General features: G+C 47.0%; 1 protein-coding gene across 1 annotated transcript in view; it reads left to right on the top strand.

The window, feature by feature from the left end:
- Positions 1–23,146, top strand: part of LOC146170903 (uncharacterized) — a 186,742-nt gene that overhangs the window by 64,585 nt on the left and 99,011 nt on the right. The window contains exon 4 of the mRNA XM_084586715.1: positions 16,739–16,762. Coding sequence (XP_084442841.1) covers positions 16,739–16,762 — 24 coding nt within the window. The remainder of the gene's footprint in view (positions 1–16,738; positions 16,763–23,146) is intronic.

The raw sequence follows: 23,146 nt of genomic DNA, 5'->3' as shown, positions 1-23,146 counted from the left end.
GTAGCGGCGCAGAAGCTTCTCGGAGCGACCCCGCTGGCGAACAGGTGTCCACACCCAAACCTGATCGCCAGGGTTGTAAATTACCTCCCTGTGACGAAGGTTATACCGTCGAGCATCTTTAACTTGCTGTGTCCGGACTCTCAGTCCAGCCAGCTGGCGAGCGGCCTCGGCATGCTGGACGAATTGGTCGGCACCGGCAATCGATGGGTGGGCAACATGTGGCAGTAGCATTGCGTCCAGCATGGTGACAGCTTCGCGACTGTACACCAAACGAAACGGTGTAAAGCGGGTCGTTTCCTGGACTGCGGTGTTATAAGCAAATGTTGCATATGGTAGTATCTGGTCCCAGTTCTTATGATCTTCGTCGACGTACATAGAAAACATATTGGCGATGGTCTTATTGAGTCGCTCAGTAAGGCCATTCGTCTGAGGGTGGTAAGCTGTTGTTCTGCGATGACAAGTGCCACTGAGCCGCATCCCTTCCTGGGTTAGAGCTGAAGTAAATGCCGTGCCTCTGTCAGTTAAAACGATCGCAGGGGCACCGTGACGAAGGACTAGATTAAAGATGAAAAAGTTCGCAATATCAGTCGACGTGCCGCTGGGGTTGCGTGCCAAGGAGTCAGGACTTTTCGCAGAATGGTAGCAAGGCCATGACTCATGACGCAAAAATCAGCGCCGGTATCTACAAGGGCAGTCGTGTTGTGGTTATCAACGACGATCAGTATTTCGGCGGAATGTAGCTCACCGTCGACAAAGCGCGGCTTGTCAGGGATCGCCGGGCTGACGGGTCGTTCGTTGCGTCGAATTACGGCGTCAAGGTAAGCTTCTGTGATCGTCGGGAGGTCGTCAGACTCGTTGGTCGTGCGTTGCGTCGATTGGGGGCGTCGGAGGAAAGGTTCGGCGATCGTCGAAAAGTGGTCGAATTGTTGATCGGAGCGAAGGGTCGGAGGTCGGTATGTGTGATCGAATCGGGGAGCGGAGGATGTTGGTCGTAATGTCCATCGACGACGGCCCTACCCCTGAGGGTCGCCGTCTTCAGTTTTCCCGGTGCGGAATTGGGGACTGCCTGAGGAAAGAACGGCGGCTAGCTGAAAACTGTCTCGGCGGTGGTGACTTGGACTGGCGTCGCTGGAGGGACGCAGGTAGGACGTGGTCGCTGAGGTATTGGTCGATATCCCGAGGTCGTTCGCCATAGCGCGGCCGAGGGGCATCCGGGGAAAATCCGCGCAAGCCCATCCGACGGTACGGGCAGTGGCGCAGAACGTGACCGGCTTCGCCGCAGTGGAAGCACATAGGCAGATTGTTTGGCGTGCGCCACGCGTGTGCGTTGCGAACGGGTGGGCGAGGTTCAGGCACACCTGTCGAAACTGGATATTACGGTGGAGGACATGCGGGAGGAGCAGGGTTGCAGGGTGCCAATTGTTCAGGCGCAGGGGTATGCAACACGTCGCTGTACGTCATGATCTGTGGTGCAGGCGGCTAGGGTGACGGTACTGATGGCACTGCTTGGCGGAGCTCTTCGCGCACCATATCCGAGATGCCCCCAACACGTGGATGTTGTTCGAGAGAGGGCAGCTTTGGCAGCCCTTCGCGCACGATGCTTCGGATAAGTTCGAGAAGGGCTTCCCTGTCGTTTCCGGCTATTGGCAAGCGGAACTCTATGGCAGCAATGTTTGCTGAGGATTCCAAATGTACAAATCGCTGATTCAAGGCACGCTCGATGCTTGTTGCTTCTTTCGTAAAATCAGCAACAGTACGTGGAGGGTCACGTACAAGGCCAACGAACAGCTGCTCCTTGACGCCTTGCATAAAGTAGCGCACCTTCTTTACCTCCGACATGGAGGGATCCGCCCGGTTGAAAAGGCGAATCATTTCTTCCACAAACATGGCGACGCTTTCATTAGGCCGCTGTGCTCGGGACTGTAGAGCGAGTTCGGCCATCTCTTTTCTTGCATCGTTGCCGAATGTTGCGAGCAGCTGAAGCCGGAAATCCTGCCAGGTGGAAATGGTAGCCTCATGGTTTTCGAACCACATCTTGGCGGAGTCTTCTAGTGCGAAATAAACATTCTGCAGTTTTCGCTCCTCGTCCCACGAATTAAATACAGCGACCCGGTCGTAGCTGGTCAGCCAGTCCTCAACGTCTTCGAACTTGTCGCCATGAAACGGTGTGGGCATACGTGGAGTATGGCAGATCAGCTGCTGGGCACTCACAGGAAGCTGAGTGGTCTGAATGGCCGCTGTAGTCATCGTGGTTCACGGTGGGGAAACAAGAGGACCACACTCGGGTGCTAAGCCTCTCAAGCGACGGCTCGCCTTGTGCACAGGTGTCGTGTCCACGGTGTGTAGATGGGCGTAGGGGGCAGCCAGAGGCTCTTCGTACATGGGATCTGCCTAGCACCTCCACCAAAAATGTCACAGAAGCCAGTGAAACTGGTTCAGCAGGTTTACTTACAACTAAGTAAAAGTACTGGCAAGATCAGGCACGGAACCGACTGGCGGGCGAGCACCGCGAGCGGAGAAGACGAGTGTGTGCCAGCCTCCTGAGCTCGCAACAGGGCGGCGCCAGTAAGATAACATTGCGGCAATATAAACTTAGAACGTCACTCGTTCGAGTCACTAAATGTAACTATTCTTCAAGGGCGCTTCGAAAACAATCGAGGTCATGAACAGTGTGAATCTTACTTTATTCACAAATTTAATACTATTCATGAGGGTCTTAACGAGAATCATGGGACCCTTTCGTTTACACATACTCCCCAAACAAATATTCTGCTACTCATTTTGAAATTGTTTCTCACTTATAAAAAAACTGTAATTCACTTATCACCTGCGACTTCTAGAACCCTGGAGTTTTGTTTAGGGGGAGTGTTTAAAGCATTTCCGAATTCCACACATCACTGCTGCACGGCTAAAAAAAACACAAACTACCCAGGCCTTTTTTTATCATGGAAACCTTTGGCGACGACGACGCCCATTCGACAGTTTTGAACTGAATGTCAGGGTTATCGCTGGACCTTAGCTTGTGGAAAGCTCCTTTACAGGGATCAAACAAGAATGCTTAGGAAGGCTTATGTGCTTTGCACGTCCAAATCCTAAGCTGAAAGTTGTCTTTCTCCCCACAAATACGGTAAAGGGATTCATTCCTTATGTATGAATTTGATATGTATTGATATGTAGCTGTCTCCATATGACTTGCTGTTGTCTGGTCAGTGTTGTATGTAGTAGTAGGGGTGTTTTTGTTGCTTTGTAATGTGGGAGGCCTTCGCCTTTCCGTGGGTTTACTCCGCATGATGATGATGAGTGACGTATTTACGAAGAAAAAGGAAATCAAAGGAGAAGGAAACAATTCGTGATGGCGGGAACCGGACTCACCACCTCGTAATATCGCGTATAGTGCTCTTACCAAGAGAGCTATATTGACGACTGCCCAACAGTCTATTCGTTTGGGTACTAATTTCGATTGTAACTGAACTTTGTGAGTATTCACCAGCGCCACTCATTCATAGCGGCGGACAAAGAACAACCTCTGAACCGCGAGCGTCGTGTGAACGCGAAGAAGAGGGAAGGATGGAAGCTTTGCGAGAATATTCTTGAGCAATACTTATGGCTTCATGACTGCCAGAACCGAGACCTTCGCCAGCTATTAACAAGAAAATTAAGGGGGAAATGAGGGCTCGTTGTGAGACATAAAGGAGAGAGAGACAGAGAGACCCTTTAATGAAGAACAGATTTTAGCCGGCGTTGAAATTTCGCTGACATGCTACTCTGTGTAGGAAGGGGAATTCGGGAGGTAAATAAGAAAAAAATAATCGTGTGGAGAATAAAATAAATGAAGGAGATGAAATGAGGCCGTTAAGTGTGTTCTAAGGTGCATCTTGGAGTAAAGTTAGAAAATGAAATGAGGAAATGTATAGTTCGATAAATGTGCTGACAGAGTTCAGAGCGTGAAAATAGCCAAAGGGTAACAGCATTCAAGGTGAACTTAACGTTTGTCTAAATCTCCAATGTTTTTCAAAATACATGAATAAAAACTTCATTGCGAGTCTCTGTTGCCTACGGCAGGCTAAGGACCTACAACAAGGTTCATTTGTAAAGGCACTGGGGAGAGCTTTTCCATGCTATGTTCGTAGTACGCACGCTCGTCAGCGCACGCAGGACACTGAATTAGGATATGTTGCACAGTTTCAACCGAACCACATTTGTCACAAAGCAGACTGTTCATTTGACCAAAACGGTATCGCAAGCTATTTGCATATGCACAACTCAGGCGGTGTCGGTGGTAAAAAGTTTCTAGCTGCGAGGAAATTTCGGACGAAGTCTTGACCTTAGATGTGGGTCAATCGAGCAAACAAATTGATAGTGAATTCTAGGCAAGCTCCAAAGTCGATACTTGGCATCGGTACCAAATTGTTTAGGCAGTTGGGATGCATCAGGTCTCGTGAATTAGGTCCGAATGTATCTTCGATGTTGGCGGCCTTTACAAGCCGCTTCATCGGCTTTTTTATTTGCTTTAATGCCACAATGGGCTGGTATCCACTGATATTTTATGCAGGGACCTGCAGCAGTAGCCAAATGATGCAGAAACCCGCTGTCAAGAGAAACAGCCTGATGATTGGTTTTCATCAGCATGTTATACATGATTTGCAGAGGTGCTCTGGAATCCGTGAAAGTAACCCATCGGCGGGGGGTCTGGCACAAAATACAGGAAACAGCTTCTTTGATGACATGGAGCTCAGCTGTCATAGATGACGTCATCCGCTGCAGCCTATAAGACAGAACATGGTTTGTTGAGGGCACATAAAGGCCACAGGAAGAAGTGCCTTGAATAGTTCAACCATCGGTGAATATGCGGGTGTACTGTGTATATTCTTTGGCCAAGTAGGCGAGAGCGGCTTGCAGAAGTACTGCCTGCGGCGTGCGGCTCTTCGCATCAACACCAGTAACATACATATTCATCTTTAGAGACGCTGACGTCCATGGGGGAAAGGTGAGGGGTAGTAGACTTCGTGGCTGAGTTATAGTAGGGAGGGGCAGAAGCTGTACAGCTTGACCAAAGACAGAGTTACATTCAGTTATGTGGACATGGTTTAAAAAGTTCTTCCGTTGAAGAACATGTCGGAGACGGGTGCGCATAATTTCTTCGGCGGCAATCAAATCTAGCTGGAGACATCCTGCTTCTGTAACTGTTTCTGATGTAGAGGATCCCTTTGGGAGGCCAAGGAACATTCGCAACCAGTTGTTCCGCGCGGCTTCAAGAATTTTCTAGCTTGTTGGATGTAATGTTTGAAGCATTTAGATCAATGCTCCTTCAATATAAGTCTTTTCAAGCAGTACCATCGACCGGACGTTGCTGCCCCATTGTGTTCCCGCCATGAATGTGAATACCTGTGTCGCTGCAGTAATTCTTTCGAGTAATATTTTATTCTGTGGTGCCCAAAAGAGGTAACTGTATATCATGGCACCTAGAAATCGGTGGCATCGTACATACGATAGTGACCGTCCACCCAAAAGGAGCGGACATCGAGCCATTATATTTCTTGTAAAAGCCATAGCCACAGTCTTTTCTGATGAGAGACGAAGTCCACAGGGAGCCAGGTACATTGAGATGTGCAGTAATGCTCTCTGAATTCATTGTTGCGTAGTATAACGCGAACGTGATGCACTCCAGATGCAAATATCATCTGCAAAAATTGTTATGCGTGCTCCTCGAGGAAGGTTTCTCGTTATATGTATAAGGGCAATACTAACAGGAGAGGGCTGTGCCTAGCTCCCTCAGGTACAAACCTCTTCACTGCGTGGAAGAAAGTGACCATGTGGAGTGCTCATAAACGTTTGCCGCTATTGTAAATAGTGCGCGATCCAGTTGTACAGCTTTCCACCATGGTCAAGGCTGTCCAAGGCTGGCCAAGGCTGCGTGAATAGCATGATGAAACATAGAGTCAAAAGCAGCCTTGATATCAAGAAACACGGCTGTCGGGATGTACCCAGCGTGAAGGTAGTCTTCAAGTGATGAGGCACGTTGGATGACGTTATCAGTCGCAGATCTATTTTGACGAAGCCTGTTCATTTCTTGAGGATACTCTTTTCGGCTCTCGAGGAACCACCTGACGCGTTTGCAGATAATTCGCTCCACAAGCTTAACTGCGCAGCTCAGCAGGGCGATGGGTCGGAAGGATGCGTAACTTGTTGGTTGCTTAGATTTCAAAACAGGCAAAATTTTCGCCCATTTCCATTCCGTGGGGACCTCAACAGACATCCAGGAAGAATTGTAATATTCCAGAAGTCAAAGGAGGTAATTGCCAGGTAACCTTGCGATTGCGTCATAGGTAATTTCAGCATTGCCCGGAGACATCCGTCAGTTTAATTCCGCGATGGCTGAGGACAGTTCTTCCAGTGTGAAAGGTAGGTCGATCGCTGGCACTGCCGCCTGGGGGATGTCTGACCGATCATCCGTGGATTATGCGGAAGGCCCTGATCCCGTTAATATTAGCCTGCAGTAATCTTCTGAGGCCTCTTTAATGGATTTTCGTTCATGCAGAGATAGGGCTGTGAAAAGATGAAGCAACTGGAGGGGCGAGCGCATAGCGCGAACTATCCGAAAACCTTTGGCTACTGATGGGCGCACATTGAGCGTAGAACTAAAGTCACGCCATCTCTGCCGACTAGGCTAATGCAGGTATCGTCGACTGTGATCTTGTTGCCGGCAACAGGCGCGAAGTTCTTCAAGGTTTTTTGTTCACAAAACTTTCCTTTCAGCTCGTCTGTGAATAGCGCAGAGCCTTTGAAATGCCTCGTCATTAGTGGGTAAGCTATCATGTTTAGATGTGATTCGTGTGCTTTCTCTAAAGCAATGAGCCGTTGTCAATATTAGTCCTCATTTCGAGTTGCAACAGTAATTCCTCTGCTTGCAGCCTCTTTGTATGCATCCCAGTCTGTAGATTTGATGAGAAAATTTTTGGTGCCCTCAGCGCACAGACAGCTGATGTGAGGACTGGTAATGATTACTTCCACGTGTTTCCAGATCGGTGCACAGCCAAAGTTGTGGGCAGCTGAACTTGTTATAAAGGTCACGCCATTGTTACTGGCAGTCGTCCGGCCTCGGAGATAGGTTAAGCTGCCGTAATATAGCGGTTCGATTGAATGTTTTGCCAGACGTTCTGCAAGCTTGGCACCTCAGGCACATGCGCCTGACCTTTCCCAAAGTTCGTTGTGAGCATTGAAGTCGCCGCAAATCATATGCGGACTGGGTGTCCTTATAATCAAGTTTTCAAGCCTTGAAGAATTAAAAGGCCTGCCTGACTCAAGGTATACTTCAATGTGAGTATACTCTAGTCTCCCAATTGCTGGTATGGTGCACAAATGTTCGTTATCATTGTGAGGCGTGACTTCAAGCAAGGAGGCAGGAATACCTTTGCAAAAGCCTATCAACAATCTGCTGACGTTATCTGGTCGTTGTGAATAATAAATATAGTATCCATTTAGTCTGAAAGTTTCCCCCACGCGCGATTCAGAGATGACTATGAAAGGGAAGTGGTACGTTCGCACAATGTGCCGAAAATCAGCGAGTTTCGAGCGTAAACCATTGGCGTTTCACTGAAAAATGGTGCCAGTGTGAAAAATGATTTGGATAGTCAACTGTGATGAACCTCTTCCTATCGAGGCTATGATTACAGGTGCTTGATATTACGCCCCTGCGAAGCGTTTGAGTCCGAGAGCATACGTTCCATTGCTAGGACTGCTTCTACTTCTGGTAGTCCTCGAGAAGAAGGTTAGCGCGGACAAGTGCTTTGATGGCGGCAAGCAGCATCAGCATCAGTAGACATGTGATTTCTAGTTCAGTGCTTCCGCTTTGCTGATTTTCGCTGATCTCCTTGTTACGTTTCTCTGCCTTAGGATGAGAACTAGAAGGGTAGATTGTAGTGCCTTGTGCGGAGTGCTGCTGCTATTTTGATGAACAGCCTTTTCCACGCTTCTTTTTGGCTGCAGCCACGTATGCGTCATCAGATATTTCTTCATGTTGTGGTGGCTGGCTTTGAGATAGATCTATCGTATTCGTAAAACCCACGTCGTTGTTAGGTGGCGGATCATGACGCTCGGGCGGGTTTTCTTGCGCTTGCTCCACTGTGCGTGTAAGTGTAGCAGCTTTATTTTTAACACACCATCCGTATGAAGCAGGGGCTATCGGTGGGGTGAAGGACACGTAGTGAATTACTTTTTTTCAATTTTGTAGGGTTAAATATATATATATATATATATATATATATATATATATATATATATATATATATATATATATAATGCCGCGAAACCTTCAAAACTGTATTTATTGTTTTTTAACAGCCGCCGGCATACAGGCTTACCACTCTGATTCTGGCCCGCGTATCAGTTCTGCAATATTTGTTTGCTAATGCTCGATATCGCGAGTCACACCTTTAGCGCGGACAAGTGCTTTGATGGCGGCAAGCAGCATCAGCATCAGTAGACATGTGATTTCTAGTTCAGTGCTTCCGCTTTGCTGATTTTCGCTGATCTCCTTGTTACGTTTCTCTGCCTTAGGATGAGAACTAGAAGGGTAGATTGTAGTGCCTTGTGCGGAGTGCTGCTGCTATTTTGATGAACAGCCTTTTCCACGCTTCTTTTTGGCTGCAGCCACGTATGCGTCATCAGATATTTCTTCATGTTGTGGTGGCTGACTTTGAGATAGATCTATCGTATTCGTAAAACCCACGCCGTTGTTAGGTGGCGGATCATGACGCTCGGGCAGGTTTTCTTGCGCTTGCTCCACTGTGCGTGTAAGTGTAGCAGCTTTATTTTTAACACACCATCCGTATGAAGCAGGGGCTATCGGTGGGGTGAAGGACACGTAGTGAATTACTTTTTTTCAATTTTGTAGGGTTAAATATATATATATATATATATATATATATATATATAATGCCGCGAAACCTTCAAAACTGTATTTGTTGTTTTTTAACAGCCGCCGGCATACAGGCTTACCACTCTGATTCTGGCCCGCGTATCAGTTCTGCAATATTTGTTTGCTAATGCTCGATATCGCGAGTCACACCTTTATCAGTTTCATTGTAACGTAAGATGCACCGAGATCTGTCTCGAAGGTTCCGGCCACTCGGGTGTCTTTACACAATGTTCCAGCCCGTGCTGGTAGCTGTTTGCGACGTTATCTAGATTGTTCTGTGCAGCCTTTAATTTGAGCGTTGACGAGTGTGACAGGCATTCTTTTTTCGACGATCGTTTTTTGACGATTGTTGCTATCGCCGCCGCCGAGTTGCTTAGTTCTTTTGCGGGCGCAAGTCAGCCCAATAAAGTGTTACAGTCAGTACCATGAAGCCTGTGTCTTCTTTTGATGTCAACGGCCTTGTCACCACTACGTGGCAATATAGGGGGGAAATGAGAGTGCTAGTTATAATACATGAAGGGAAAAAGCGAACACTCGTCAAGGCCAAGGAAGGCATTGGGGAATGTTTTCTGTCTTTTTTTTAATTTTTATGTGTATAATCACAGAAATGAGTAATGTATTCTGCTGAGGGGAAGATAATTAAACACAAAGGAGAAGGAAAAACAATGTGCCGATGGTGGGGAGCGAGCCCACGACCTCTCGAATATTGCGTCCGGTGCTCTTCCAACTGAGCTACATCGGCCGCTGTCCCCCCTGCTACTTTCTCGGGTATTAATGTTGTCTGTATACGAATCTTGAGAGTGTTCACCAGCGCCACCCTGAGCCATAGCGGCGGACATGGAACGTCCTGTGTTACCGCTAGCGTCACGTAGAACGTGATCAAGAGCGAGGACGAAAGCTCTGCTAGAACCCTCTTACGCTACCTATGGCTTCAAGACTGCCAGAATCGAGACCCCCGTAAGCAACAAGCAGATAAATGAAGGAGAAATGAGTGTGCACGTTATAATACATGAAGGAAAGAAGCGAACAGTCGGCGAGGCCAAGGAAAGCATTGGGGATTATGTTTTATGTCTTTTTTTTATTTTTATTTGGATAATCACAGAAATGAGTAATGTATTCTGCTTAGGGGAAGATAATTAAACACAAAGTAGAAGAAAAAACAACGTGCCGATGGTGGGGACCGAACCCACGACCTCCGAATATCGCGTCCGGTGCTCTTCCAACTGAGCTACATCGGCCGCTATACCACTGCTACTTTCTCAGGTATTAATGTTGTCTGTATGCGAACCTTGAGAGTGTTCACCAGCGCCAACCTCAACCATAGCGGCGGACTTGGAACGTCCTGCGTTACCGCCAGCGTCACGTAGAACGTGATCAAGAGCGAGGGGTCTCGGTTCTGGCAGTCTTGAAGCCATAGGTAGCGTAAGAGGGTTCTAGCTCAGCTTTCGCCCTGGCTCTTGATCACGTTATACGTGGCGCTGGCGGTAACACAGGACGTTCCACGTCCGCCGCTATGGTTGACGGTGGCGCTGGTGAACACTCTCAAGGTCGTATACAGACAACATTGATACACGAGAAAGTAGCAGGGGGGACTGCGGCTGATGTAGCTCAGTTGGAAGAGCCCCGGACGCGATATTCGGTGGTCGTGGGTTCGGTCACCACCATCGGCACGTTGTTTTTTCTTCTACTTTGTGTTTCATTATCTTCCTCAATTCTGTGATTATCCAAATAAAAATTTAAAAAAGAGACATAAAACATAATTCCCAATGCTTTCCTTGGCCTCGCCGACTGTTTACTTCTTTCCTTCATGTATTATAACGAGCACCCTCATTTCCCTTTCATTTATATGCTTGTAGCTTACGGGGGTCTTGGTTCTGGCAGTATTGAAGCCATAGGTAGCGTAAGAGGGTTCTAGCACAGCTTTCGCCTTCGCTTTTGATCACGTTCTAGTGACGCTGGCGGTAACACAGGACGTTCTACGTCCGCCGCTATGGTTGAGGGTGGCGCTGGTGAACACTCCCAAGGTTCGTATACAGACAACATTAATACCCGAGAAAGTAGCAGGGGGGACAGCGGCCGATGTAGCTCAGTTGGAAGAGCACCGGACGAGATATTCGGAGGTCTTGGGTTCGGTCCCCCCCATCGGCACGTTGTTTTTTCGTCTACTTTGTGTTTAAGTATCTTTCCCCTAAGTAGATTGCATTGCTCATTTCTGTGATTATCCAAGTAAAAAATAAAAAAAAAACATAAAACATAATCCCCAATGCTTTCATTGACTTCGCCGACTGTTGGCTTCTGACCTTCACACATATATATATATATATATATATATATATATATATATATATATATATATATATATATATATATATATATATATATATATATATATATATATATATATTGTCACAAAGACTGGGATTTATGGGAAACGCCGCAGGGGAAGAGACACACAGTCAAGGCAGGGGTTCACGGGAAACAGTAAGACAGAGACATAGGCTCAAGAGTCCGCAGTCCTAGCCAGCTGAAGCGCGCGAGAGTCTCCAACTTTTTCGTCTTTCAAGGGCTACCTCAAACCGTCAGGTGACATTATTCCCCCCTAAAAAAACGCAAGTTTAAAAAAATTGATCCGGATGATAAATACAGCTTTCAGCGGGTGAAATACGGCTTCATGCTAAGCACATCCATTAGTTCAGACGAGCACTGACGACTAGACCACCGTACAGTTTCGTCTGGAATAACTTCGTACGTAACTTCTGAGAGGCGGAGAAACACTCTGTAGGGTCCAAAGTAACGACTGAGAAGCTTTTCTAACAGGCCTGGGCGCCGTACAGGTGTTCATACCCAGACTTTGTCACCAGGCTGGAACATGACGTAGCTAGGTTGGTCGCTCTATCGGCGTGCATCTGTTGCTTGATGTTTTGCAATGCGATTACGGGCGAGTTGGCGAGCTTTCTCAGCGTAGTTGGTGAATTTTTCTGCGTCAGCGGTAAGCAACTGGTCGTCAGCCGCATATGGCAGCATAGCGTCGAGCATGGGCTGCACATCACGTCCATATACTAGGCGAAACGGTGTGAATCGAGTGGTTTCTTGGACGGCCGTGTTTTATGCAAATGTGACATAAGGCAATATCTCGTCTCATGTTTTATGCCGCACATCTACGTACAGGGCGAGCATGTCCGCTATTGTTTTGTTTAGTCGCTCCGTAAGGCCATTAGACTGAGGATGGTAGGCAGTAGTCTTTCGGTGATGTGTCTGGCTTAGTTGTAAAAGTTCTTCAAGGAGACGCGCTGTAAATGCATAGCTAGGATTAGTGATGACATATACTGGGGCGCCATGGCGGAGGACAATCTGTGTCAAAAAAATTGTGCCACTTCGGAGGATGTTGCACGTGGCACCGCCATAGTTTCCGCGTAACATGTCAGATAATCTGTAGCCACGATAATGCACTTATTGCCAGTTGACACTAGAGGAAAAGGGCCTAGAAAGTCCATACCAATTTGGTCGAATGGTACTAGCGAGGGGGAATAGGCTGCCGGAAACCCGCTGGCTTCAATGGCGGTGGCTTGCGTCGCTGGCACTCGCGGCAACCTCTAACATATTGATGAACGTTGGAGGTAAGTTGGGCCAGTAGTACGCCTTGCGCACTCTGGTAAGAGTGCGTACAAAGCCCAAGTGTCCAGCGGTGGATTCATCATGGCAAGCATGAAGGATTTCATCGCGGAGATCAGCAGAAATGACCAGAAGATAGGCTCGGTCACTGTTGCTGGCGCTTTTCTTGTAGAGGATTCTCTCGCGCGTGCAGAAGGATGAGAAGTTCTTAGCAAATAGTCGAGATACTGTAGAATCGAAACCCTCCAGATGATCGATCACAGTTTTGAGCTCTGGATCACCCCATTGCCGAGCCTTTAAATCAGAGGAACTGATAATGCCAAGAAAATGGGCGTCTTCGTCCGTGCTGTCATGGGCCAACTTCACGGGTGATCGAGACAGTGTATCAGCATCTTCATGTTTTTACGTCCAGATTTATAAACGATAGAATTATCAAATTCCTGCATACGAAGACTCCAGCTTGCAAGACGTCCTGATGGGACTCGGAGACTAGCCACCCAACACCAAGCATGATGGTCTGCCACAACTTTAAATTTACGGCCGTAGAGGTAAGGTCGATATTTCATTGTGGCCCAAACGACGGCGAGACACTCCTTTTCAGAAGTTGAATAGTTTGATTCTGCCCGAGAAAGGGTGCGGCTGGCATAAGCGATCACTTTGGCCTCGCCTTGCTCTTGCTGGACCAGAACAGCACCCAGACCGACGTTGCTGGCGTCGGTTTGAATTTTGGTGGCGGCGTCCTCATCGAAGTGCGCACGAACGGGGGGGGTTGTGCAGCCGTTGGCGCGGCTCCGCGAATGCCTCCTGCTGCTCGGAATACCAGACATACGGTACGTCATCACGTGTCAGGTGCGTCAAAGGTTTTGCAATCTCGGCCAAATCAGCAATGAAACGGCGATAGGACACGCACAGGCCCAAGAAACGTCGGACTGCTTTTTTCGTGGTAGGAATGGGGAAATTGGCTACAGCTGCTGTTTTGTCAGGATCAGCCCGGACACCGTCAGCGCTAACCATATGCCCGAGAAATGTCAGCTGCTGATATTAAGTGACATTTTTCCGGTTTGAGTGTCAAATCGGCCGAGCGAAGAACGTCCAATACCGTTCGCAGCCGTTTAAGGTGTTGGTCGAACGTTTCTGAAAACACGATGACGTCGTCCAAATAAACCAAAATAGGTTTGCCATTTAGGGCCAGCAAGTACGGTGTCCATCATTCTCTGGAACGCCGCTGGCGCTGAACACGTACCGAAAAGCAATACTTTAAATTTATATAAGCCATCGGGTGTCACAAAGGTAGTCTTTTCCCGATCGCGCTCATGAACTTCTATCTCCCAATAACCAGTTTTTAAACCGATGGAGGAAAAAAACTTGGCATTGCGAAGTCGGTCGAGCGAATCGTCGATACGGCGCAATGGATATACATCTTTTTTGTGATGTCATTCAATTTCCTGTCATCAACGAAAAACGCAGCGTGCAATCCTTTTTCTTAACCAACACGACTGACGCCGACCACAGAATTTTAGACGGCTGAATAACATCATCATTAAGCAATTCCTGGACTTCTGTCCTTATTGCCTCACGTTCTTTGGCCGATATACGGTACGGGTGCTGTCGAATAGGTCGGGCATCGTCAAACGTTAAGATGCGCTGCTTGGAGATAGTTTGCCGGACTTTCGATGATGAGGCAAAGCATGGGGCGTACTCCAGCAGTACGGCAAGCAGGTCTCGTTGTTGGCAGGCGGAAAGGTCAGCTGCACAGATGCCATGAAAAAACAAAAGCGAGGGGTTGCCATCAGCAATTATCGGCCCGTCACACGGCCCGTCGCACACAACACTCACAAACACGTTGGAGCGGGAAGCCACTGAAATACACTCGGCTGAAACTCGTATGGCGCACATACGTTGGCCGTGGGTGGGGCTGGCAGCCGCTTTCTACCTGAGAACGATGTCGTTCGCTGTCTGAGATCGATGTTGGCGCCATATTCTCGCAGAAAATCCACTCCGAGAATCAAATCAACATTCCCTGAGAACAACGCAGCTGACAACAAAAGTTGATGTACGAATCTGGATTCTAGCCGTGCACTGTCCGTTAGGAGTAATTACATGCCCCCAGCCTTGCGTATCTGCTTGCTACACAATGGTGTCATGACCTTCCTAAGATGCGCTGCCTGTTTCCCACTCAAAATCGAAACGTCTGCTCCGGTATCCACTAAAGCGCTGACGTAATGACCATCAATGCACACAGGGACGTCCAGCGATAGCCGGTCTCGTGAACCAAATGCTGTAGTTTCTGCTCTAAAATCCATATCTGTTCTCATTGGAGGACTTCTTTGTGCTGACATTTAGCGGCCCCGCCCCCGGAGGTCGCTCTACTCAGTTTTTTCGGCGGGGGCTTGGCGAGCGACCAGGCGGTGCTCGCGGGAAGTCCCCAGTTGTTGAAGGGGATGGCCGACGTGTGGATGGAGACCTGGGTTGTCGGCGTGCCATCCGGAGGTGGTTCTCTTCTGCGAGGTTGTCTTCAGTGTCACGAGGTGGTCGACCGAACATGCGTCTAGGTGCGTTGGCATAAAAGCCCTCCTGTCCGGGTTCCCGATAAGGGCACCACCGGAAAATATGACCAGGTTCCCCACAGTGGTAGCAAAGGCGGCGGCTTCCATTGGCTCGCCAGACGTCCGTTCGTCGTATGTGTGACCGCGGTGGCCGCACTTACCGCGTTGGTTGCTGCACAGAAATGTATTGCGTTGGCTGCTGGACGGGCATGCACTGGATTGGTGGTAATGTAGACAACGCAGCTTGGACTGGAACTTGGCGTCAGAGAATGTCAGTGTAAGTTGGACGAGGATAGTCAGGAACAAGGGTACTTTGCGCTGCAGAAATATGCAGAGATTGCTGCATGACTTGCTGCATGACTTGCTGAATTTCTTCGCGGATTATATATGCGAGAGAATCACCCCTGGGTTGGAACGTGCCACAAACCTTCAACAGTTCCTCGCGTACAATTGTACGAATAAGATTTCGGAGGTGGTCAGTATTCCTTACAGCAGCTGTAAGAGGCTCGGCAGCAGTCGTAGCGAGGATTGGGCTGTCGTAGACAGCCGAGCGCTGGTGCAGGGTCGTTTCCATCGTGACCGCCTTTGTTAAAAGTGAGGTAACTGTAGTTGGTGCGCTACCCACAAGACCACCTACAAGTTGTTCTTTAACCCCACGCATCAAGTGGCGCAGCTTTCTGTCGTCAGACATGTTGGGATCCGCACGTCGAAATAGTTTCGTCATGTCCTGAACATACATCATGACGGACTCGTTTGGCATCTGTATCCGAGATTGTAGAGCACGGTCTGCTCGTTCGCGCCTAACCAAGCTGACATAAGCCTCTATAAGACGGCGGAACTGATGCCACGATGTTAATGTGCCTTCTCGATTCTCATACCATGTTAAAGCATGGTCTTTCAGACAGAAAATTGCGTTCCGTAGCTTTAGGTCATCGTCCCACTGATTACACAATGCGACTCGTTCGAACTGAGTTAGCCAGTCCTCAACTTCATGTGCAGTGGCATAAAATGATTTCGGCACTCGGGAGTTTTGAAGGTACGCAGGAGTACCATATATGATCGAAGTAGTGCTTTGCGTGGCTGGCCGGCGGCTTGTTGTTGAAGTGGACTCTAAGGGCCCGTGTTCGGAAGGAAGGCCCAGGTTCCTCCGGCTGACGCGATGAACTGGCGTGTCCACAGGCAGAAGCTCAGTGTCGTTGGTTCGCGGGGGGGGGGGGGGGGGGGTGCGGCATTGAGAGGACAATTAGCCAGTTGGCTCCACCAAAGCTGTCACGAAGATAGGGATTTATGGGAAACGCAGCAGGGGCAGAAACACACTTGTCAAGGCAGGCAGGGGTCCACGGGAAACAATACCACAGAGACACAGGCTCAAGAGTCCGCAGTCGTTGCAAGCTGAAGTGCGCAAGAGTCTTCAACTTCTTCGTCTTTCAAGCGCTACCTCAAACCGCCAGGTGGCAATATATATATGTGTGTGTGTAACATCATTGTTGAAATTACTAGATTTAGAAACAGATAACTTTTGTCAAGAGTGAAGTGCAAATATCTGTATAGATAGGTGACATATATCGCCCAGGTCCAACCTCAATCATGTGAATTAGGTATGCAAATGTACATAATAAATCAAAACTATTTAAAACCATATACCCTTTTTTATCTCTTTCAGGAATGGATTTCAATTTCAATTTGCGTGAGTATGATTTTATCGTCGAAATAAATAAAACCTAAATGCAGTGGTGGCGTAGCTGTAGAACATCCGCCTCACAAGCAAGAGGACCGGGTTTGAATCCCGGTGCTGCACAATTCTCCACCGGATAAATCATCTGTCGATGGAATTGCATAAACAGGTCTGTTGTGCCACCTGCTGACGGTTGAACACCTCTGTCAACGCACTCCCTCACCATAAAAGTTGTTGGCAACCGTGGTGCAGTAATTTGCCGCACCTTCCCATGATTAGTCCTACAATATCTTGGCCCTCAGTCACCAGCGGTTGCGGAACAACTGACCACAGCGGCGGTAAGAGCTCTGGCGCAGGAGGGTGTACTAAAATCCTGGCTCCGCTGGACAGGCCGCCATTGGAACCTGACCCTGGCGACATTTACCGCACGAACCCTAGCTAGTAAAATTAGTTTAGTGGTGCTTTTAGAGGAACTGGAGGGCATGAAATGGGATGTCATAGGGCTTAGTGAGGTTAGAAGGCCGCTTGAGGCGTATACTGCACTGAAGGATGGGCATGTACTGTGTTGTCGAGGTTTACCGGAGGGGCGAGAACTAGGAGTAGGATTCCTTGTCAATAAGTATATAGCGGGCAATATAGATGAATTATATAGTAGTAATGAGGGGGTGGCTGGCATCGTAATTAAGCTTAATATGCGGTATAAACTGAAGGTTGTACAGGCATAAGCACCTACATGTAGTTATGATGACCGGGCAGTTCAAAGCTTTTACGAAGATGTAGAATCGGCAATGAGAAAAGTAAAGACGTAGTATGCGTTACTAATGAGCGACTTCAATGCCAAGGTAGAGAAAAAGCAGGCAGGAGACCAGGCAGTAGGTGACTACGGCATTGGCTCTAGGTATAGCAGGGGGTAGGCAATAGTTGCGTTTGCAGAGCGCAATAACTCAAGACTCATGAATACCTTCTTCAGCAAATGAAATAACCGGAAATAGACACGGAAATGTCCTAACGGGGAGGCTAAGAATGAAATTTGCTTCATACTGTGTTCAACTCCCGCCATTGTGTAATATGAAGAGGTAGTCGGGAAAGGGTGATGCAGTGACCACGGGATGGTGAGGTCTCGAATTAGAGTAAATCTGAAAAAGGAACGCAACAAGTTAGTGAGAAAGAAGTCAATCAACGAATTAGTGGTGAGGGGGAGGGCAGAAGAGTTCAGGATCTTGCTACAGAAAAGATATTCAGCTCTGACCGAGGATGGCGACATTATCCTGGAAGCAATAAACAATAATTTTAGAGACATCATTACTGAGTGCGCTGTTGAAGTTGGCGATAGGATAAAGAAAATACCGGTAAGCTGTGAAAGGAGACGAGAGATCTAAGAAGCGCCACAGCATGAAAGCTTCCAATCCAACAGAGCATAGAGAATGAGCAGAGATTTCAAAGCTAATCAATAAGCGCGACGTGGCCGATATAAGAAAGTATAACATGGAGACAATTGAGCATGCTGTAAAGAACAGGGGAAGCCTTAAAGCGGTGAGGAATAAATTAGGCAGAGGCAACAATCTAATGTATGCGCTGAAGGACAAAGCGGGCAACTTCATCACGAATATGGACGAGATAGTCAAACTAGACGAGAATTCCTACACTGATCTATACAGTAGCCAAAGTAGCCAGGACCGTAACGAAATTTGCGGTATGGAAAACAAACATTCCACCAGTGACCGAGGACAAGGTTAAGAAAGCAATAGAAACTATAAAAAGGGGGAAAGCAGCTGGAGAGGATCAGATGACTATAGATTTGTTCAAGGACGGGGGGGATATCGTGCTAGAAAAACTGGCGACACTATATACGCAACGCCTGGTGTCCTCAACTGTACCGTAGCCATGGAAAAACGCAAATTTTATCCTCATTCATATGAAAGGGGACGCTAAGGGCCTTAAAAATTACAGACCAATCAGGTTGCTGTCTGTTATGTATGAAGCATTATTATAGTAATCGATAATAGAATCAGGACAACCTTAGACTGCAATCAAGCGAAGGATCAAGCAGGTTTTCGGAAACGATACTCTATCGATCATATTCATACCATCAATTAGATGATAAAAAAATGTTCGGAATATGACCAGGCCTTATACATACAGTTCATTGATAACGAAAAAGCATTTGACTCAGTAGAAAGCTCAGCTGTGATGCAGGCATTGCGAAATCAGGGCGTAGACCAGCCGCACGTGAATGTGCTGGAAGATATATATAGTGGCAGCACAGCAACCACTGTTATGCATAAAGAAAGGAACAAAATTTCCATAAAGAAAGATGTTAGGCAAGGAGACACGATCTCCTCACTACTATTCACAGCTTGCTTAGAGGAAGTATTCAGAGACTTAGAATGGAAGCAGTTAAGGATAAGGGTAAATGTGGAATACCTCAGTAATCTGCGATTTGCTGATGACATTGCCTTGCTAAGTAACTGAGAAGATGAACTGCAAAGAATGATCGGTGACCTAGACAGCAAAAGTAGAAAGGTAGGCTTGAAAATCAATATTCAGAAGACTAAGGCAATGTTCAAGAGCTTCGGGAAAGAACAGTACTTCACATTAGATAGCGAAGCACTGGAAGAAGTAGGCGAATATGTCTACTTCGGACAGGTGGTAACCGCAGATCCGGATCATGAAAAAGAAAGAACAAGAAGAATAAGATTGGGATGGAGCGCATTTGGCAAGCACTCGCAGATTATGTCTAGCAGCTTACCGGTATCGCTCAAGAGGAAAGTATACAGCAGTTAAATCTTACCTGTACTCACATGTGGGGCTGAAACGTAGAGGCTAACCAAGAGGGTTCTACTTAAGTTGAGGACAACGCAGAGGGCTATGGAACGAAAAATGGTAGGGGTAGCATTAAGAGATAGGAAGTGCAGAGAGTGGGTCAGAGAAATAGCTCAAGATACTGACACACTAGCGGAAATCAAGAAAAAGAAATTGGCATTGGCAGGACACGTAGTTCGAAGAGAGGATAACCGATGGTCGCTTAGGATAATAAACTGGATTCCAACGGAAGGAAATTGTAGCATGGAGCGGCAGAAAGTTATGTGGGCGGATGAGGTTAAGAAATCCTCAGGGGTCAACGGGATGCAGCTAGCACAGAACTGGGTAATTGGAGAAATATGGGGGAGGCCTTCACCCTGCAGTGGTCATATTCAGGCTGATGATGATGATATATTATATATACAATATATTTGGAAGTCTTTGCGATAAAAATACAAAATACTATATATATATATATATATATATATATATATATATATATATATATATAGATTGTAAAGAAAACAAAGAACAGAACACGCTGCGGCATCGCCATCACCATCGCTGGTCTCCGGTCATTGGGGTAGTCAATGTTCTGCTGCGAAGTTCCAGAGCGAGATGGGCGCCGGAGACCAGCGATGGTGATGGCGATGCCGCAGCGTTTTCTGTTCTTTGTCTTGTTTACAATATATATATATATATATATATATATATATATATATATATATATATATCACAAACACACGAATATATATATATATATATATATATATATATATATATATATGTGTGTGTGTGTGTGTGTGCGTGTGTGCGCGTTCGTGTCTTTGTCTTTAGGTATATTGTTATATGTATGTATGTATATATATATATATATATATATATATATATATATATATATATATATATATATATATATATATATATATATATATATGTATATATATCCGCGTTCAATTTTTAAAGAGATATCGGACAGGAGAATGACTATGGTTACATTTATTTCTGTTTCAATCTTAACAGAAGCAGCTGCATTCCATTGTTTGACATCACAGACGATAAGGGGGGCATGCTTTCGAGCCCATTGAAATGTGGCTCCAGCTTGATGGCTAAAGGGTATACTTATGTTCAACAGCTGCGTCGTAACCAATGAGGTATTGTGGCGGCGTTTAAATGAATATGTTCCTACCTAAATATTTCTTATTGCCTTATTGGGCAGTGACATAGGCATACTGGCAGAGCCAAAATTACCTAGGCATGATGTTTTTTATTATATTGGTACCTTCATAGGAATACACATAGAGCTTCGCTGTTATTGTAACCTAGAGTTCTCTTATCCAACTTTCATATTTGCTTTCTTTACTCTCTTGTGGTAATACACATGTTTATGCATTATCGGCGCACACATTGTGCTCCTGTAGCTTCTTCGGATTTCGCAAAACTGAAAATCTGTTTCTTATTCGAAATTTTTATATTTTCACGGAAGAGTGAAGACGAAGGAGTGGATGAACAGAGGTGTGCATTGTGAAAGAACTGCAAGTAGTGTGCTTAACGGGACCAGGATCTGTCTTCCAACGTCAGCGCGACCCCGCCCTTTCTGGTGGCTTAATTTTCCTTGTAACATCTTGGTGGAGGTTGCTGGGTATTTTGTAATTATCAGCGGATCAACCCGAGCTAAGTCGGAATCGACGTCCTTTCAGGCTTTCGCCTGAAGTGCACGAGATGTCCCTGGACGGAAAGGCCCCACTTAGGCCACACCGAGCGGTTCCCGGCCACATTATCGAGGGCCCCGCTCTTTCGCGAGAGTATTTTGTGATGATGTCGACGAATGGCTATCCCACTACCAACGAGTGTGCAGCTATAACAAGTTGGACGACAATGACCAACTGGGGAATGCTGTTTTCTCTCTCATGAATACGGCTCTCACAAGGCTTAAGAATCACGAGGAGACCTCGACCTCATGGCCTACTTTTGTGGAAGAACTAGTAAAGTGCTTTGGTGATCCCTCGGAGAAAAAGACGAGGGCTGAGCAGACATTGGCTCATCGGGCTCAAACTCCCGGTGAGACAGTATATTGAGGCAGTATTGCAGCTCTGCAAGGTTGCCTCGGCTCGTATGTCCGACGAAGACAAAGTGGGGTATTTTATCAAGGGCTTCGCTGAGGACATTTAACGTTTCTCATCAGTTAGGAAAGCCTGATTACTATCGACGATGTCATACGTCATTGGCGAACATTAGAAAACTTGAAGATACGCCGAATAACACCAAAGTTCGGTCCCTTGACGAGATTGAAAACAGTCGCTGCCATTGAAACAACTTTTGAAGCCACTAATCTCGGCTCTACTTTCTGCGAAAAATGAAAAAGAATTGTCGCCCTCCTAGGCACTTCCTTGTGATTACACGTCGACATCTATGCAGCATTCGGGAGAGCCTTTTTTTCATCAACGCAGCGTGCATTGGTGCGCACCGCACGCTGAACTATACTCGACCATGCAATGCTCCGAGGTCGCACCAGGACTAACGCTACTAAGAGCGGCCACCGCCCGTTCACTACCAGAACGCATGGCGTGATGAGTTTTCAATAGATTCCGGCACCAATCAATGCTTCCAGATATGAACCTTTGATCGTTCCGATCAGAATGCCAGGCAAGGAGCAGTGATCGCCACCCTATGGACTTCTGCTGCGAGAATACAGGCCATAAAGCAAGGTTCTTCCACTGGCGTCGATCTTATCGATACGGGCGAGCAGTGCTACTAGTGCAAAGTGTTACCAGAGCGCATATACCTTAACTGCGTACTCATCTCCTTGAACCGAACTTGGCCACACTTCCCTTGGGAATTCGTCCCGGAGTCAGGTCGGAGCATCACTCGTCCTCGCGTGTTTCGTACGCGGCGATCTCCGTCCCCTCGTCGCCTGTCGTCGTCTCCTCGTCCAAAAAACTAACCAGCACGAGCGATGGAGATGAGGCCGCTGGAACTTCGCTTCCAACTGCCTCCCCTCCTCCAGTGTCAATGCTAAAAAGCAAACTTTATGTGGTCATAAATGAGGTGTCTGCATTAGCTCTCGTCGATACGGGTGCAACTGTTTCTATGGCTATTATGAGATTTAAATTCCTGCTGGGAAGTAAAGTGATGTTCAAGCTTGATGAAGCGTCAAGGTTTTGAGCGTGAGTGGTAAGGCGCTCCTTCCTCTTAGAGTGTGTATTCTTGAAGTTCAATTGGGTGCAGCCATTCATCTAGCGCAATTCGTTGTTATCCCTAATGATATTCATGACAGCATCATAGATATAGACGTTTTGAAGCTTTGTGGAACGACGGTCTCTTTTGGAAGTGGTGAAGTTCACTTTAAACGTATGAATGGTTCTAGCATCACTGAAAGTACGCGTGACGTCAGAACAGTACTTTATGTATCTCAAGATAACATCGTGCCATTGCGATCGGCAGTGTGTTGCGGTGTTTGCTGCCCTTGGTAAAGGTGAAATGTTTGAAGCGCTAGTTTGACCAGTGCATGCGACCTGTTTAAAGTGCAATTTTGTAGTACCGCACTGTCTGGTATAAGTGGTCAACGGAAGCGCGTGGTTGTGGACAGTTAAT

Source organism: Amblyomma maculatum, unplaced genomic scaffold, assembly GCF_055883805.1.
Source record: "Amblyomma maculatum isolate TAMU_Amacu unplaced genomic scaffold, ASM5588380v1 scaffold_28, whole genome shotgun sequence".
In the NCBI taxonomy this organism is placed as follows: Eukaryota; Metazoa; Arthropoda; class Arachnida; order Ixodida; family Ixodidae; genus Amblyomma; species Amblyomma maculatum.
The sequence above is the reverse complement of the archived record's forward strand: the minus strand, read 5'-3'. Positions and strand labels throughout refer to the sequence as shown.